Genomic DNA, 13,930 nt, shown 5'->3' on the forward strand with positions numbered 1-13,930 from the left:
ACAGCCACTCTAAGACACCAGTGTGACGGGTCTTCTACCAGCTAGTGCTAAAAAGGGAAACCAAGTTTTAGTAAACACACACTGTACACATACACAGACACACACACACACACACACACACACACACACACACTTACCAACATCGAAATCATCTTCATAAATTTGCGGGAAAGGCTCGGACTTGGGAGGCAGCGGGTAGCTACCCTTGCTCCCCACAGTGAGAGTGGTGAGTGTGAAGATCTCATCCTCCTGAAGCTCCAGGGTGAAAGTGCTGCTGCTGTCGAGGAGCTGGAAAATAAAAATGCAGAGGTCAAGGCCAGGTGCCCTGGCCCATCTCATTGTGAGCAAAATAACTTTTTGGAAAACAAACTTCAAGAAAAGCCAAACTCACTTCTGCTAAAACTTCATAAGCACTCCTGGAAGCCACCCCCCCTTATCAAGGCCTCGGGGATCTTTTTTCTTATTTATAAGACATTATCAAATTATACTTTGTACACAGCATATTAAAAGAATTTCCCTCCATGGAGGGACAGAGAACAAGATGATACTGAATCAATTTCCATGACACTGTAAGCTTCTCAGAGCCTGTGTATATTCAATATACATAAATAAGAGATCTGCTTATTTACTTTTTTTAGGACTTTACTAAGGTAGAAAAATCCATAAAATCTCACTGATGACTCAGCTGTTAATCACTAAAAACCTATTATTATTAAGAAAAAAGTCCTACTTTTTACATGTTCAATATATATTTCAATTAGCAAGTTAGGTTTATGTCACATTTATCCTTTTGACAACTTAACCTTTTTAAGCCACATCTCCATAAAGTGAGGGGAAAAAACATATACCTCCCAAGGCCGTTGCAAGTATTAAACAGGTAATGTTTATAAAGTGCTTCACTCAGTGCATGACCTTCAAGAAACACTCCCTATATCGCAGCTGTTCTGTGCTACATGTAGGCCTCTGAAGGCACTAGAATCCTTTGCGTAATTAGTGTAGGCATTAGATGGATGCGACGCCCATTGTATGAAATTTGAAGAGTTTTTTTCCTACTTTGAATTAAAGGGGTTTATACCATATCTTTGCTTTAATAATAAACTGTTAGATCTCTGAAATACATAACACCATGTTCTGGCTCAGGTAATACCCCCACGTGGTATTATTTTTCTTATGGGGAAAATTTATTTATTTATTTATTTATTTATTTATTTATTTATTCATTTTTATTTATTTATTTTTTTTTTTTGGAAAATTTATTTAATATGCTATTTCTAGCAATTTGTTGTGCAAAAAGCAAATTGCTCTTTTTTTAGAATTTAATAAAGAAATCATGTTTAATCACTGATAGTGACTAGTTGATTCACAGAACATGAGTAATTCCCAGGAAAAGCAGATTTGTGTCAATTTGGTGAAATAATGTATTCACTTGGATCAATTCATTCTTTGAAACATTTCCTGAGGAACTACCATGTGCTATGGCAGGGACCAGGGATAAAAACCTAAATCAGGCAGGGCCCCAATCTTCAAGGTGCCAAATGTAGTGGGGAAAGTGCTTAACTAGGTGGTAAGCACCTGTTCATAAGTGGCTGTGAGCTGAGACCAGTGAGGAAAGCCTCAGTGGAAGCAGCAAGAATCATTTGAGCGGATTCTTGAAAGACAACAAAGACACGAGGAGAAGGCATTCTAGGAGGAAGAAGCAAGTGCAAAGTCACAGAGATGAGTGAAGTAGCATGCTATGCTCTAAAAGAGGCAAGTAGTTTGGTCTGTGATTACAGGCCATGTTAGGAGAACACACATCAAGAAATGGAAGCAGCCTTTTACTTTATGAGGTGGTCACTAGGGTTGTGTGCCATGCTAAGGCATGTGAGCTCACAGGAAAAATCACTGAGAGATCTTTGAGCAGTGGATCAACAAAAATCAGATCTGCATTTTAGACACATCATTCTGGTAGCAGTGTGATGGGTGGCCAGACAGAGTCCTACTGGAGGCTGGAAAAACAGGAGGTAGTTTCCAAAATCCAGGAGAGAGATGATAAGGAACCAAAATAAGCAGTAGTAGTGGGAATCAAAAATAAGGAATGTGTAAGAAAAACACATCAGTGATAGAATGCTCTGGACTTAATCAATGATGGTATAAAGATAGGGTGGGTGGGAAAGATGGTCTCAGATGAGACTCAATTTTCTGACTTGGGCAGCCAAGGGCTGGTGGTACCATTCACCCTACAAACTAAATGCTAAAAGCAAACATACCTATAAACATACACATGTCTATTACACCTTGAGAAGGATTTCTATTTTAAAAACAAACAGCTGGGGACAACTTTAGCTCTATTATACTTCTGCCACAAAACCAATTATAAAACTAAAAATTCTCAATTCATTAACCAAATGTCTGTTCTCTTTTACTACTTGCAATACTCAAAATGTAAGGATTTATTTTAAAACTACCCATAGAGAATCCAGTTGTTTAAAAAGATATCTCTCAGATGGTTTTCCAAGCTTCGTATACCACACCTGTAGCTCTGGTATTTCACTCTGAGGAGAAAATACACAGAAAAAGGCATAGTTGAGTAATTCATCATATCCCCTGAGGATTTCCAAAATTAGTACCAGCAAGAATGAACTGTTGATAATGTACACTCTATTTCTATTTGCCAAAAGACCCACTTCCAATCTTAAATAGCAACATTCTGAGAGTAAGAAGATATTGTTCAAGCAAATACTTTATTTCCTATAAATACCACATACTCTTGGCAAATGTTTAAAAAGATTTTAGTGCCTTTGCTTCAAAAATACTACTGTACCTGTGTAAAATGCTCTTTAGGAATTTTCTGGTATTAACAAACAACTTTTATGCCACTAGTAGTAAGAAAAGGCATTGTATTTTCTGTGTTCAAAACTAACAATAGGTAGAAATAGCAAAACTGGTCATCTTTTTATGTTGTTGGTATTTTTGTACAGAGTACTGAAAAGATCAATGCTTGAAAGTTTCCTAGACTACATACCTGATGATTCTACCAACAAGAACAACTTTGTTGCAAGTGACTTTTGTTAAGTATTCTTCAAAGCCACCAAGAGAGTTTTTAGCCAAGGAGAGTTTTACCTCCTAAGAACAATCAGCAAATCAAAGACGCCAGGGTTTCTATCCATTTATGTGCAAGTACTTAATAGCTCTTAATGTAAGACTTCACTTATAAACTGCTGGCCTCTGATAAAATACATAAATTCTCAAATCAAATACAAATCCTCGAATCAAAACCAAAATAAAGTCCCACATATTTACTTACAAAAGAACCCTTAAGAACAAAGGTAGCGAACTGACGTGACACGTTGAAGTAAGGCAGAAACGGCCTTATACAAGCAGACTGTTTATGGCTCTAGGAGAGAAAAAAAAAATAACCACTGAAGTTATCCAAATGATACTAGCCACCTGAGGAAAAGAAAATCAAACATTTAAGGCCTCAAGATGAACAGAAATGGTGCATCTTAGATGACAAATATGAGTTTATTTAAAATTTTTATAGACTTTTTTCCTAATATAATCTGTATTGAAAATCTACCATGGATGCCTAGTCAAAGTAAAGCTCGCCAGCATTTTGACTGAATTAAATTTTGAATTCATGGCTAAACTAGAGTCATTTATGGCACACAGATTAATTTTTATATAATTCTTTTCCAAGTAAAATACATCGAATAAGATGCAAATGCTTGTATGTTTTCACTGAAAAGGCATCTCATCTAAATATAACCTTCATATACAACTAAAGTCAGTAAGTACATATAACAGTTCTCACACTGACAACATAATTTTTTACTAAATAGTTACTACCATGGACTGGGACCAAAAGAATTATGAGACATAATCCCTACTTCAGGGGATTCAATGATCTCAGAGCACTGATCTCAGAGCCTCTGTAACAGGCTTTGTGGACATTAAAAAACTACAGTTGTAGTTAGAGATTCCAATTCCTCATCCTCAGTAAATGATGTACAACTAGACAGAAAATTGACAAGGGTAGAGGCGATTTGCACAATGCTAGCACACAGCTTGCCAGGATTGACATCTATAGATCACCTCACCCAGCAACAGCAGATGTACATTCTTTTCAAGTACACAAGCAACATTTTTCCAAGGAACACTATTCTTAGCCATAAAAGAACATTTAAGATCCAAGTCAGACAATGGATGTCCTCTGACCCAAGATAATTAAATCAGAGATAAATAACAGAAAAACCACTAGAAAAATTCCAAAATATATAGAAACTAAATAACAAATTTCTAAATAATCTATGACTCAAAGAAAAATAAAAAGGGAAATCAGAAAGAATTTTGAGTTGTATCAAAATAAAAATACAATGTAGGATTTGTGGGATGCCATAAAAGCAGTACTTAGGAGCAAATTTACAGCACTGAACACTGATCAGAGAAGAAAGATATGAGACTTCAGCTTCTACCTGGAGATACTAGGACAAGAAGAGCAAATTTAAAACAGAAATAAGCAGGGGGATCCCCGGGTGGCTTAGTGGTTTGGCGCCTGCCTTCGGCCAGGGAGTGATCCTGGAGTCCAGGAATCGAGTCCCACATCGGGCTCCCTACATGGAGCCTGCTTCTCCCTCTTCCTGTGTCTGCCTCTATCTGTGTCTCTCATGAATAAATAAATAAAACCTTAAAAATAATAATAATAAAATAAAAAATAAAACAAAAGTAAGCAGAAGGAAAAAAAATAAAGATCAAAGGAAAAATCAACTAAACAAAACCCAGAAAAATGAGAATAATCAAGAAACCACAAGCTGATTCTTTGAGAACATCAATAAAATTGATAAACTTCTAGCTAGACTAATCAGGAAATCATGGTAAAAAGAAAGGAAACACAACTTGTCATTATCAACACTAAGAAAGGTGACATCAGAACAAATTATATAGATAGTAGAGGAATAATAGAGAATAACACCAAAAACTGTATGTCCAAAAATTGAACAACTTGAATAAAATGGAAAAACCTTTAGAAAGACACAAAAACGAGGGGCACCTGGGTGGCTCAGTCAGTTATGCATCTGACTCTTGATTTCAGCTCAGGTCATGATCTCAGGATCGTGAGACTGAACCCCACATTGGGCTCTATACTGGGTATAGAGCCTGCTTGGGATTCTATCTCACCCTCTGCCCTCCTTCACTCTTTTTAAAAAAAAAAAAAGACACAAAACCCCAAAGGTCACTAAAGAAGACGTGGATAATCTGAATACCCCTTATGGCTATATTGGGAAATTCAGGTCAACCTTGAAGCTTTGCTCGAACATGAAGTAAAAGCTCCCACAGAGCTAGCTGTACATTTCCTGAGCACTGACATACACCCCAACATGAAACACAGCCTGTGGGCCAAGGCCAGGAGACCTGCCAGTTCCAAACATAAGGAAACCTCCGTAACAGTCATGAGCTTACTACTAAGGTAACTAAGCAGGGGCTTCAGTGGCCACACATGATAAAGCTGACAAAGTACAGAATCTGTTCAAGAAGGTCAGTGAGCCAATAAAGAGCAACACAAATGCTAGACAGGGGAGAAAATCTGACCTCCAAAGCTGCCACAATACATTATGTAATAGATATAGCTTTCAACAAATAAATTATAAGATTTGCAAAACAAAACAGGAGAGCGGCATCCATACACAGGAATAAAAGCGGTCAACAGAAACCATGTCTGAGAAAGCCAGGCATTACTTGCCATATATTAGGCTCATGAGACAAAAACATTAAATCAAGTATTTAAATATGTTCAAAGGAAATCACACATAAAAAACTGAAGTAGAGTTGTACTTCCAGAACGACAATGTGAGGAGCTCCATGACACTGCACCTCTCAAAACTGTTGAAAATTATTTTTTTAGAAATGGAAATGATCCAGGGTACCTTGGTGGCTCAGTTGGTTGAGCATTCAACTCTCGGTTTTGGTTCAGGTCATGATCCCAAGGTCCTGAGATCAAGTCCCACACTGGGCTCCATGCTGGATGCAGAGTCTGCTTGAAATTCTTTCCCTCTCCCTTCCCCTCTGTTCTTCCCCCATATTCTCTCTCTCTCTCTTAAATAAATAAATAAATAAATAAATAAATAAATAAATAAATAAATAAATAAATAAATAAAATCTTTTTTTAAAAAATGGAAATGACCTAAGGGCATGCAACAAATAAACATTTATTCAAGAAAATCAATTAAAAAGAGCAAGAGCCAGTGGCATTTAAACCACAATCTACTCCATCCCTGTCTCTCCTACCCAAGTGGCAGAAACTGCATGCCAGGTAGGTGCAGCCAAGAACACAGGGCTCCCTCCTCCCAGCTTGCAGCTGAAGGCTGCAGTAGCTTCCTGGGAGAAGCAGGATTTCAGGATTTCTCATCCTTTACCCCCTCAGATAATTGAGGCCAACGCTAAGAAGCAGCTGACTAGGAGGCTCCTCTGCCAGCTCCTATCCATGGGTTCACCTTGGAATACTGAGAATATTGGGGTCACAAAGCCCAACCCATCATCCTGCACTCCTAAATCAAAGGTGTTACTAAGAAAGAAACACTCTTTGTCTTTGTCCCAGCTCTCGGCTTCAGCTCAGAGATTTTTGTCCAGGATAGAGACAGGCTATAAAACAGAGAACTTAGCAACTCGCCCCAAACAAGTTGACCATATTTAACACAGAGCAGGAGGAAGTTCAAGAGTAAGGTTGCTCTCAAAAATAATGGGGTTCTGGTGAAAAGCAAATAAGAAGAGACTGGTGGCTTCTTTAGATACATAAGCTAAACCACAGTCCAGCTAGTTTGCCATCAAAAGCCACAAAAACAGAAGAAGAGCCCTCCTGAGATCAGATGAAATCTAAACACCAACCTCAGAAACCACCTCTGCAAATAAGCTGGAATTTAACTGGATCAGTCTGTGGAGCAATCTAAGTCACATGGCACTACTGAAAACAAAAGTGCAATCTGCCAGCAATTAACAGAGAGGTATGAAAAAGGAAAGAGACAAAGAGGGCCCGGGGTGATTGTGCACATGCCCAGAGCTGCCCCCTCGAGGAAGCAAAATCTGGGGCTTCACAGGGCAGGTGAGGAGGGTGGGGGGATAAACTTCACAACAAGCAAACAAACAACATCAAACCTGTGGGGAAGAGATCAGTACCCAGAGTTGCTACTTTGTATTATATAAAAGATCTGGCTTTCAAAATAAAATTATGAGACATTCAAAGAAACAAACAAAAATGTGACCCATACATAAAAAAGGCAACAGAAAGTGGCTGTGAGATCAATTTTGGATTTAACAAAGACTTCAAAGTCAGGCCAATTTAAATATGTTTAAAAAACTAATGGAAACAAGGCTTAAATAAGAAAAATAAAGGGAAGTATCATCATAATGTCTCATTAAATGGACAGTATCAATAAAGTGATAGAAATTCTTTAAAAAGCCAAATGGAAATTCTGAAGTTGAAAAATTCAACAACTGACAAAAAATTCACTAGAGAGATCAACGGTAGATCTGACCTGGCAGAAGAATTAGAGAATGTGAAAACATACTGATAGAGATTGCACAACCTGAATAACTACAGGGGAAAAAAACAAGAATAAAGAAAAATGAGTAGGACCACACAGAACTCTAGGGCATTAAATACACCAGCATATTACAATGGGACAGTAGAAAATAGAAAGTAGAAAAAAATGTTCGAAGATATAATAGCTGAAAACTTTCCAAACTTGATGAAAAACATTAATCTACAGACCCATGGAGCTCAACAAACTCTAAGAATCAAAGCAAAGGGATACACACAAACACCAGTAAAAATGCTTTCTTCAAAAGAAGAAAATACTGAAAAAGGCAAGAGCAAAACAACTTACCACTCACAAGGGAGCTTCAGTAACATTAAAAATTGATTTATCATCAGAAAAAACAAAAACCAACATATTCAAAATGCTCAAAAAAAGACCTCCCTATCAATCAAGAATCCTATATCTAGCAAAATTATCTTTCAAAAAAATAAAGGCAAAATGTATTTCCACATAAATAAAAACTGAGAGAATGTGTTGATACCAGACACAACTTTCATAAAAGGTAAAAAGGTAAAGCAATGGGAAAAAGAGACTTTCAAATGGTAGTAGAACAGATGGATACCCATATGCAAAAACTTCTTAGATACCATAACAAGAGCATGTTCCATGAAAGTATAGATGAATAAAATGATCTTCATAAAAATAAAAAAACTCCTGCTCCTCCAAAGACACTGTTAATAAAAGGAAAAAAAAAGCTACAGACTGAGAAATTATCTTCACAAAGCACATATCTGTAAAGGACTTGTACCCAGAATATGTAATATGTAAAGAACTCTCGAGGCACATGGGTGACTCAGTCCTGTTAAAAGTCTGCCTTCAGGCACCTGGGTGGCTCAGTGGTTAAGCATCTGCCTTTGGCTCAGGTCATGATCCCAGGGTCCAGGGATCGAGTCCCACATCACACTCCCCACAGGGAGCCTGCTTCTCCCTCTCCCTATGTCTCTGCCTGTCTCTGTGTCTCTCATGAATAAATAAATAAAATCTTAAAATAAATAAAAATAAAATAAATGTCTGCCTTTGGCTCAGGTCATGATCCCAGGGTCCTGAAATCAAGTCCCACACTGGGCTCCCTGCTCAGCTGGGAGTCTGCTTCTCCCTTTCCCTCTGCTGCTCCCCCTGCTTGTGCTCTCTGGTGTTCTCTCTCTCTCTCTCATTCTCTCTCTGTCAAATAAATAAATAATCTTAAAAAAAAAGAACTCTCAAAATCCAACAGTAAGAAAAAGCCAACCAAAAAATGGGCAAAAAACTTGAACACACACTTCACCAAAGAAGATAACTGAAGCATAAACACGTGAAAAGCTCAACAACATCAGTCAGTAGGGAAATGCAAAACCAAAATAACGCACTACATCATACATACATCATTTATACATTATAAAATTTTTCTAACTGATAACAAGTGTTCACAATGCTAAAGAAAAACTGAAACTTCAATTATGCTGCTGATGGAAATTTAAAACAGCAAAATCTCTGGAGAATAGTCTGGCAGCTTCCTAAAAAGCCAAACATGAACATATCATATTATGCAACCAATCTATCCCTATGTATTTATCCAAGAGAAAAGAAATATATGCCCATATAAAACCTGTGCACAAATGTTCATAGCTTCAAGTGTAATAGCCAGAAAGGAGAAATAAGCCAAACGTCCATCAACAACAAGTGAATAGATCAACAAACTATGGTATGTCCTTACAATGGAATACTACTTATCAATAGGTGTCTCCCAACATGTATGAATCTCAAAATAATTACACTGAGTGAAAGAAGCAAGACAAAAAGCAGTACATACTGTATGATTCCACTGATACAAAGCTCTAGAAAATGCAAACTAATCTACAGTGACTAGAAGCAATGAACAGGGAAGTCCTAGGATATGAGGAGGAGTAGGACAAAATATTTAAGGAAGGACAATAAGTATTCTTTGGGGGGCTCTTGATACATTCACTATCTTGATTGTGACAATGGCTTATTAAGATATGAACATTCATATTGTTGCACATTTTAAGTATGTGTTTGAAGGAGATCATAATATGCCACCAAAAAATAAGCCACTTTGGTATAAAGATTATTTTAAGTTGAAAGTATTTGAGATTCAGAAGTTACGGAGACAAAATCTTCTCTGAGCTTCCTTGAGCTTACTAAGAGCAGCAACTTCTGGGAAATAAAACTGCCAAAAATTCCTCCTTAAGATGGTTCTACTCCCAGAAAGAAGAAATGGGAATAAAACTTACCCAAAATCCCTTCTGCAGAGGGTTTTTACAGCCGTGAAGGAAAGGGAAAAACCTCTCTCAAGTATAAATGAACAGGGTCATGATCATTCCTGTTTGTTCTCCTGAAAACCCGTTTATCTTCCCAAAAAGTCATTTATTTTCCATTAAGTGCTCCACCTCTCAGAGTTGCTCATCACTGAGCATCTCCCACATGTATGCATGTTGCATGCACAAATAAACTGTTTTCTTTTCTCCTGTTAATCTGGAGTGTTGCCAGTTTAATTTGGGGGGCCTCAGCTTCTGAACCTAAGAGGATACAGGAAGAAGTTTCTTCCTCCTCTACATGTTTATATGTCGATTATACTTTGGTAAAGCTGTGGTCTTTTTAAAAGAAAAGTGTTTAGTTCTGTTTTCTACTGTTTTTCTGATACAAAGAGAGTGAGTTAATTCTATACAAACAACAAAGAATTACCATAGTTTCAACGATGATGGTGAGGTTACCTAAGCCATCTGTCAGGGCCACGTAGCTTCCTCCTTTTTCTAAATGACCAACTGTCTTCAGGTAATACCAACCTGGTTGGGTAAACTGAGTGGTATGAGCTATAGAAAGGCAGAGAAAGATCCAATAAAATAGTGATAAAAGGGTTTCTTTTAAAAAAAAAATTTTTTTAAAGCTGTCTACTGATTTGAGTCTGATTGAGTCTAACAAGCTAGTTTCTATTTTAGAAGAAAGTTATTTGCCAACCTCATGTTTCAATTTTTGAACAATTAGTCCAGTTAAATGGTACGATCGTAGTAGGAGTAACTGTAGTTAGAATTACTCATAAAATAAATGAATCACACTATCAATTCAAGAGTATTAACTCTTTTATCCCCAAAGGGTAAGATAAAGTTATCTCTTCTGAACTTTTCTTCCTCTCTATTTAACCCATCCTAGTAGAGCTACAAAAAATAAGGCTAAAAATTAATACTGCATTTCAAAAACTAAGCTTTATGGTTTCAACCAAGTTTTATTTACACAATATTTGTTTATTGGGTACCTCCAAAGTTGGCGATATATTCCATGTCCCCATCCCATCCCCAAAACACAGCAACAATATTAAAAGAGTACGTTAGTTCACCTAGATAATGTGGGACCAATGATTGGGTTCCAATGATTATGACATTTAAGGTGTTAACTAATGAGGACATACAAGTGCAACTTCACTATTACATATTTATGGAAGTATAATTCAGAGTTTAGAATAATGTCAAGATTTCATGACTAATGTCATAACTACAAATCTGAGGAAAACAAATAAAAAAAAATCCACAAAATAAAGGTTTAAAATGAAACCAACTTCACTTCAAATTCAGAATTTTCCTATGAAAGCATACTGTCTTTGAAGAAATGATTTTTTTAAAAGACTGTAGTTATGATAATAAAACAAAATGATCATAAATTTTAATGTTTTTACCAAAGAAGCTATAGAAAGAACTTGATTATTATTCAACAATAGGGCTTTTATTCTGTTTAAATTATATTCAGTTTTAGTATAGTTACATCATTCATGAAAGAGTAGTACAATGTCATCCATTGTCTGCATGATCTCAACATCCCTTGTGACTAATGACTGACACTTATTATCTTTAAACTATTTTGAAACTCTGTAAATTGTAGGTAACTGATGGATAGTAGATTATCTCCTATCTGGTAAGGATTTAATTGATTTCCTCCCCTCCCTGCTATGGGAAACCCAATCTCTCTCCATTTGCAATTTATCTCACATCCCTTTACTCTAAATAAATTTGTACTGTTCTGATTTTTCCTTTGAGGTGGTTGATTCACCTGCCTCATTCCTACGTATCATGAGTAATATAAACTCTTCAACATGTGTTCATTTTTATGTGTATGGAGTCATGATTTTATATTTTTCTTAAAATTATCTGTAACAATATGCATCACTATAAAGCTACAACATTTCACATAGCTTTTACATTTCCTTATTCATTTAATAATTCATTTGATTTTATTAGTACACTATTCTCAACATACCTATATTAATATAAAAAAATAAAATGTCTCCAAGACTAATGTTAAGACTTGTAGATATTCTTGAATTGTAATAAATCTTTACAAATATATCATTTTAATAACAAGTATAATTTAAAATTATACATTTATCAAACATCACGAGACAATAATCCTTCTCCCTACTCTCTTCCCTCTTTCCCTTTCTTTTCTAAGAGCCCGCTCTTAGAATAACCAAGAATGGAATTCATTCCATTCAGAAAGTATCTAGTTTACCCAAAAGGCTCTTATGGAACACTATGGCAAATCTTGCTTACAACAGAGACACAAACTTGGAACTTACATACGACACACATATACATGCACTTGGACACGCATACACACATAGTATAATCCCCTCTTGTTTTCTGCATTTTTCTCCTAGAGAGAAATTTGAAGAGTGAGAGATGGAATCTGAACCATACCTGATACCCAGATAGGAGACTCTACTACATAGTGCCCACTCCATGGCTCCTGAGCAGTCATCAATCCACATCGTCCATAAGGCAACTGTTCATAGTAACTAGCCACCAAATTCCAAGCAATTGTGCTAAAAGGTTGGCATGATAAAAGAGAAATACCAAACAGCTTGTGATCAAAATGTAAATGTCTAGAAAACTATAGTAAATAAATAAACAAACAAACCTTATTAGAATTTACATTAGTAGATGTAAAGGACCAAAAGATGACCACCCAAAACAAGAAAATGTTAAGTCACCCAAGTTCGTTCACATTTTGAAAACTCTAACACTAGATCCATCTAGGTATTTCTAATGGTGAATTGCGTAATTAAAAAACACAAATGTATATGGGGTATATAATTTTTGCTGAACAGTGGTGTAGCCCTACCAGTACCAGACATGCCACAGATTTGCGTCATATACAAATAAAGGCTTTATCCATACCTGCTTTCCTTTTGACAGTCAGCCTTCTTAATGCCCCAGTTTCATGACATAAGTTTATGAACTGGACTCTGAGCTGCTGCAAAGTTTTTAATTGAGAACTCTTAGAGTCAGACTGCCTGCATTCAAATCATGGTTCCACCACTTAACCTCTCTGGACCTCAGTTTCCTCATCTGTAAAACGAGGATAATAACTGAACCTAGCTCACGTGATTATTGTCAGGAGTCACTGCATTAATGCCTATGAAGTATATAGAACACGGTCTGTCTCATCTACTAATGGGGCAACTTGCTGGTCTGCATTTTAGCCCATTCTTTCAGAATTCTATAGCGGTACTGAACCCTGAAATAGTGACTCTGTGATTTACAGGAACACCCAAGGGGAAAAGGAAAGCTCTGGACCCTAGGACTGCTTGGTTTCTCACAGCTTAAAAAAATAACAAAAACCCAGAGCTTACCCACAGAATTCACTTTTTCTTACAAGTCTTCACCCAACATAAAATGACTGTCTTAGGAAAAATCAAAGCCATCCAATTCTGACAACACAGCATAGAAATAATAAAATCTTTAAAATCTTTTAAAAAAGATTTTATTCATTTATTCATGAGAGACACAGAGAGAGAGAGAAAGAGAGAGAAAAGTAGAGACACAGGCAGAGGGAGAAGCAGGCTCCATGCAGAGAACCCCACGTGGGACTCAATCCCGAGTCTCCAGGACCACACCCTGGGCTGAAGGTGGCGCTAAACCACTGAGCCACCCGGGCTGCCCAATAGCTCCAATTTTCAAAACTCCTTTCTACCAGTGAAAACTTTAAGAGTTCCTATGATTTTACCCCTGGATTATAAGATGCATAGTATCTTATCTGGCCAGAGATAGAAGAATAAACCAAAACTACCTGATGGGCATTTTGTTATAGACACAGAGGTCTTTAAAATATACCTCAAACTCAGATACATATTCCCGTTAAGAATATACCCTAAGGAAATAATTCTAGATGTGTACAAAGATATCTGTATACAACTGATCATTTCAACGTATACAAAGCTGTTAACTTAAAATAGAAGCAACCTCCATTTCTGGAAGAGAAGAACACTCAATGAAATATAACACATTTTCTACATCAGTGCTTCCCAAACTTGTGTGGCATCAGAATCAGCTGGGGCACTGATAACACCACCTGAGTCTCCACAGCCTTCT

At 36.7% G+C, this 13,930-nt stretch overlaps 1 protein-coding gene across 9 annotated transcripts in view; it reads right to left on the minus strand.

The window, feature by feature from the left end:
• Window positions 1-13,930, minus strand: part of GALC (galactosylceramidase) — a 58,614-nt gene that overhangs the window by 13,266 nt on the left and 31,418 nt on the right. For 8 of the 9 annotated variants that reach the window (XM_077910259.1, XM_077910260.1, XM_077910258.1 and 5 more), the window contains 5 exons: window positions 12,257-12,381; window positions 10,254-10,381; window positions 3,287-3,376; window positions 2,448-2,534; window positions 138-288 (listed from right to left, as the gene is read on the minus strand). In XM_077910259.1, coding sequence (XP_077766385.1) covers window positions 138-288; window positions 2,448-2,534; window positions 3,287-3,376; window positions 10,254-10,381; window positions 12,257-12,381 — 581 coding nt within the window. The remainder of the gene's footprint in view (window positions 1-137; window positions 289-2,447; window positions 2,535-3,286; window positions 3,377-10,253; window positions 10,382-12,256; window positions 12,382-13,930) is intronic. The other variant, XM_077910261.1, reaches the window with a different exon arrangement.

Source organism: Canis aureus, chromosome 9, assembly GCF_053574225.1.
Source record: "Canis aureus isolate CA01 chromosome 9, VMU_Caureus_v.1.0, whole genome shotgun sequence".
Taxonomy (NCBI): Eukaryota; Metazoa; Chordata; class Mammalia; order Carnivora; family Canidae; genus Canis; species Canis aureus.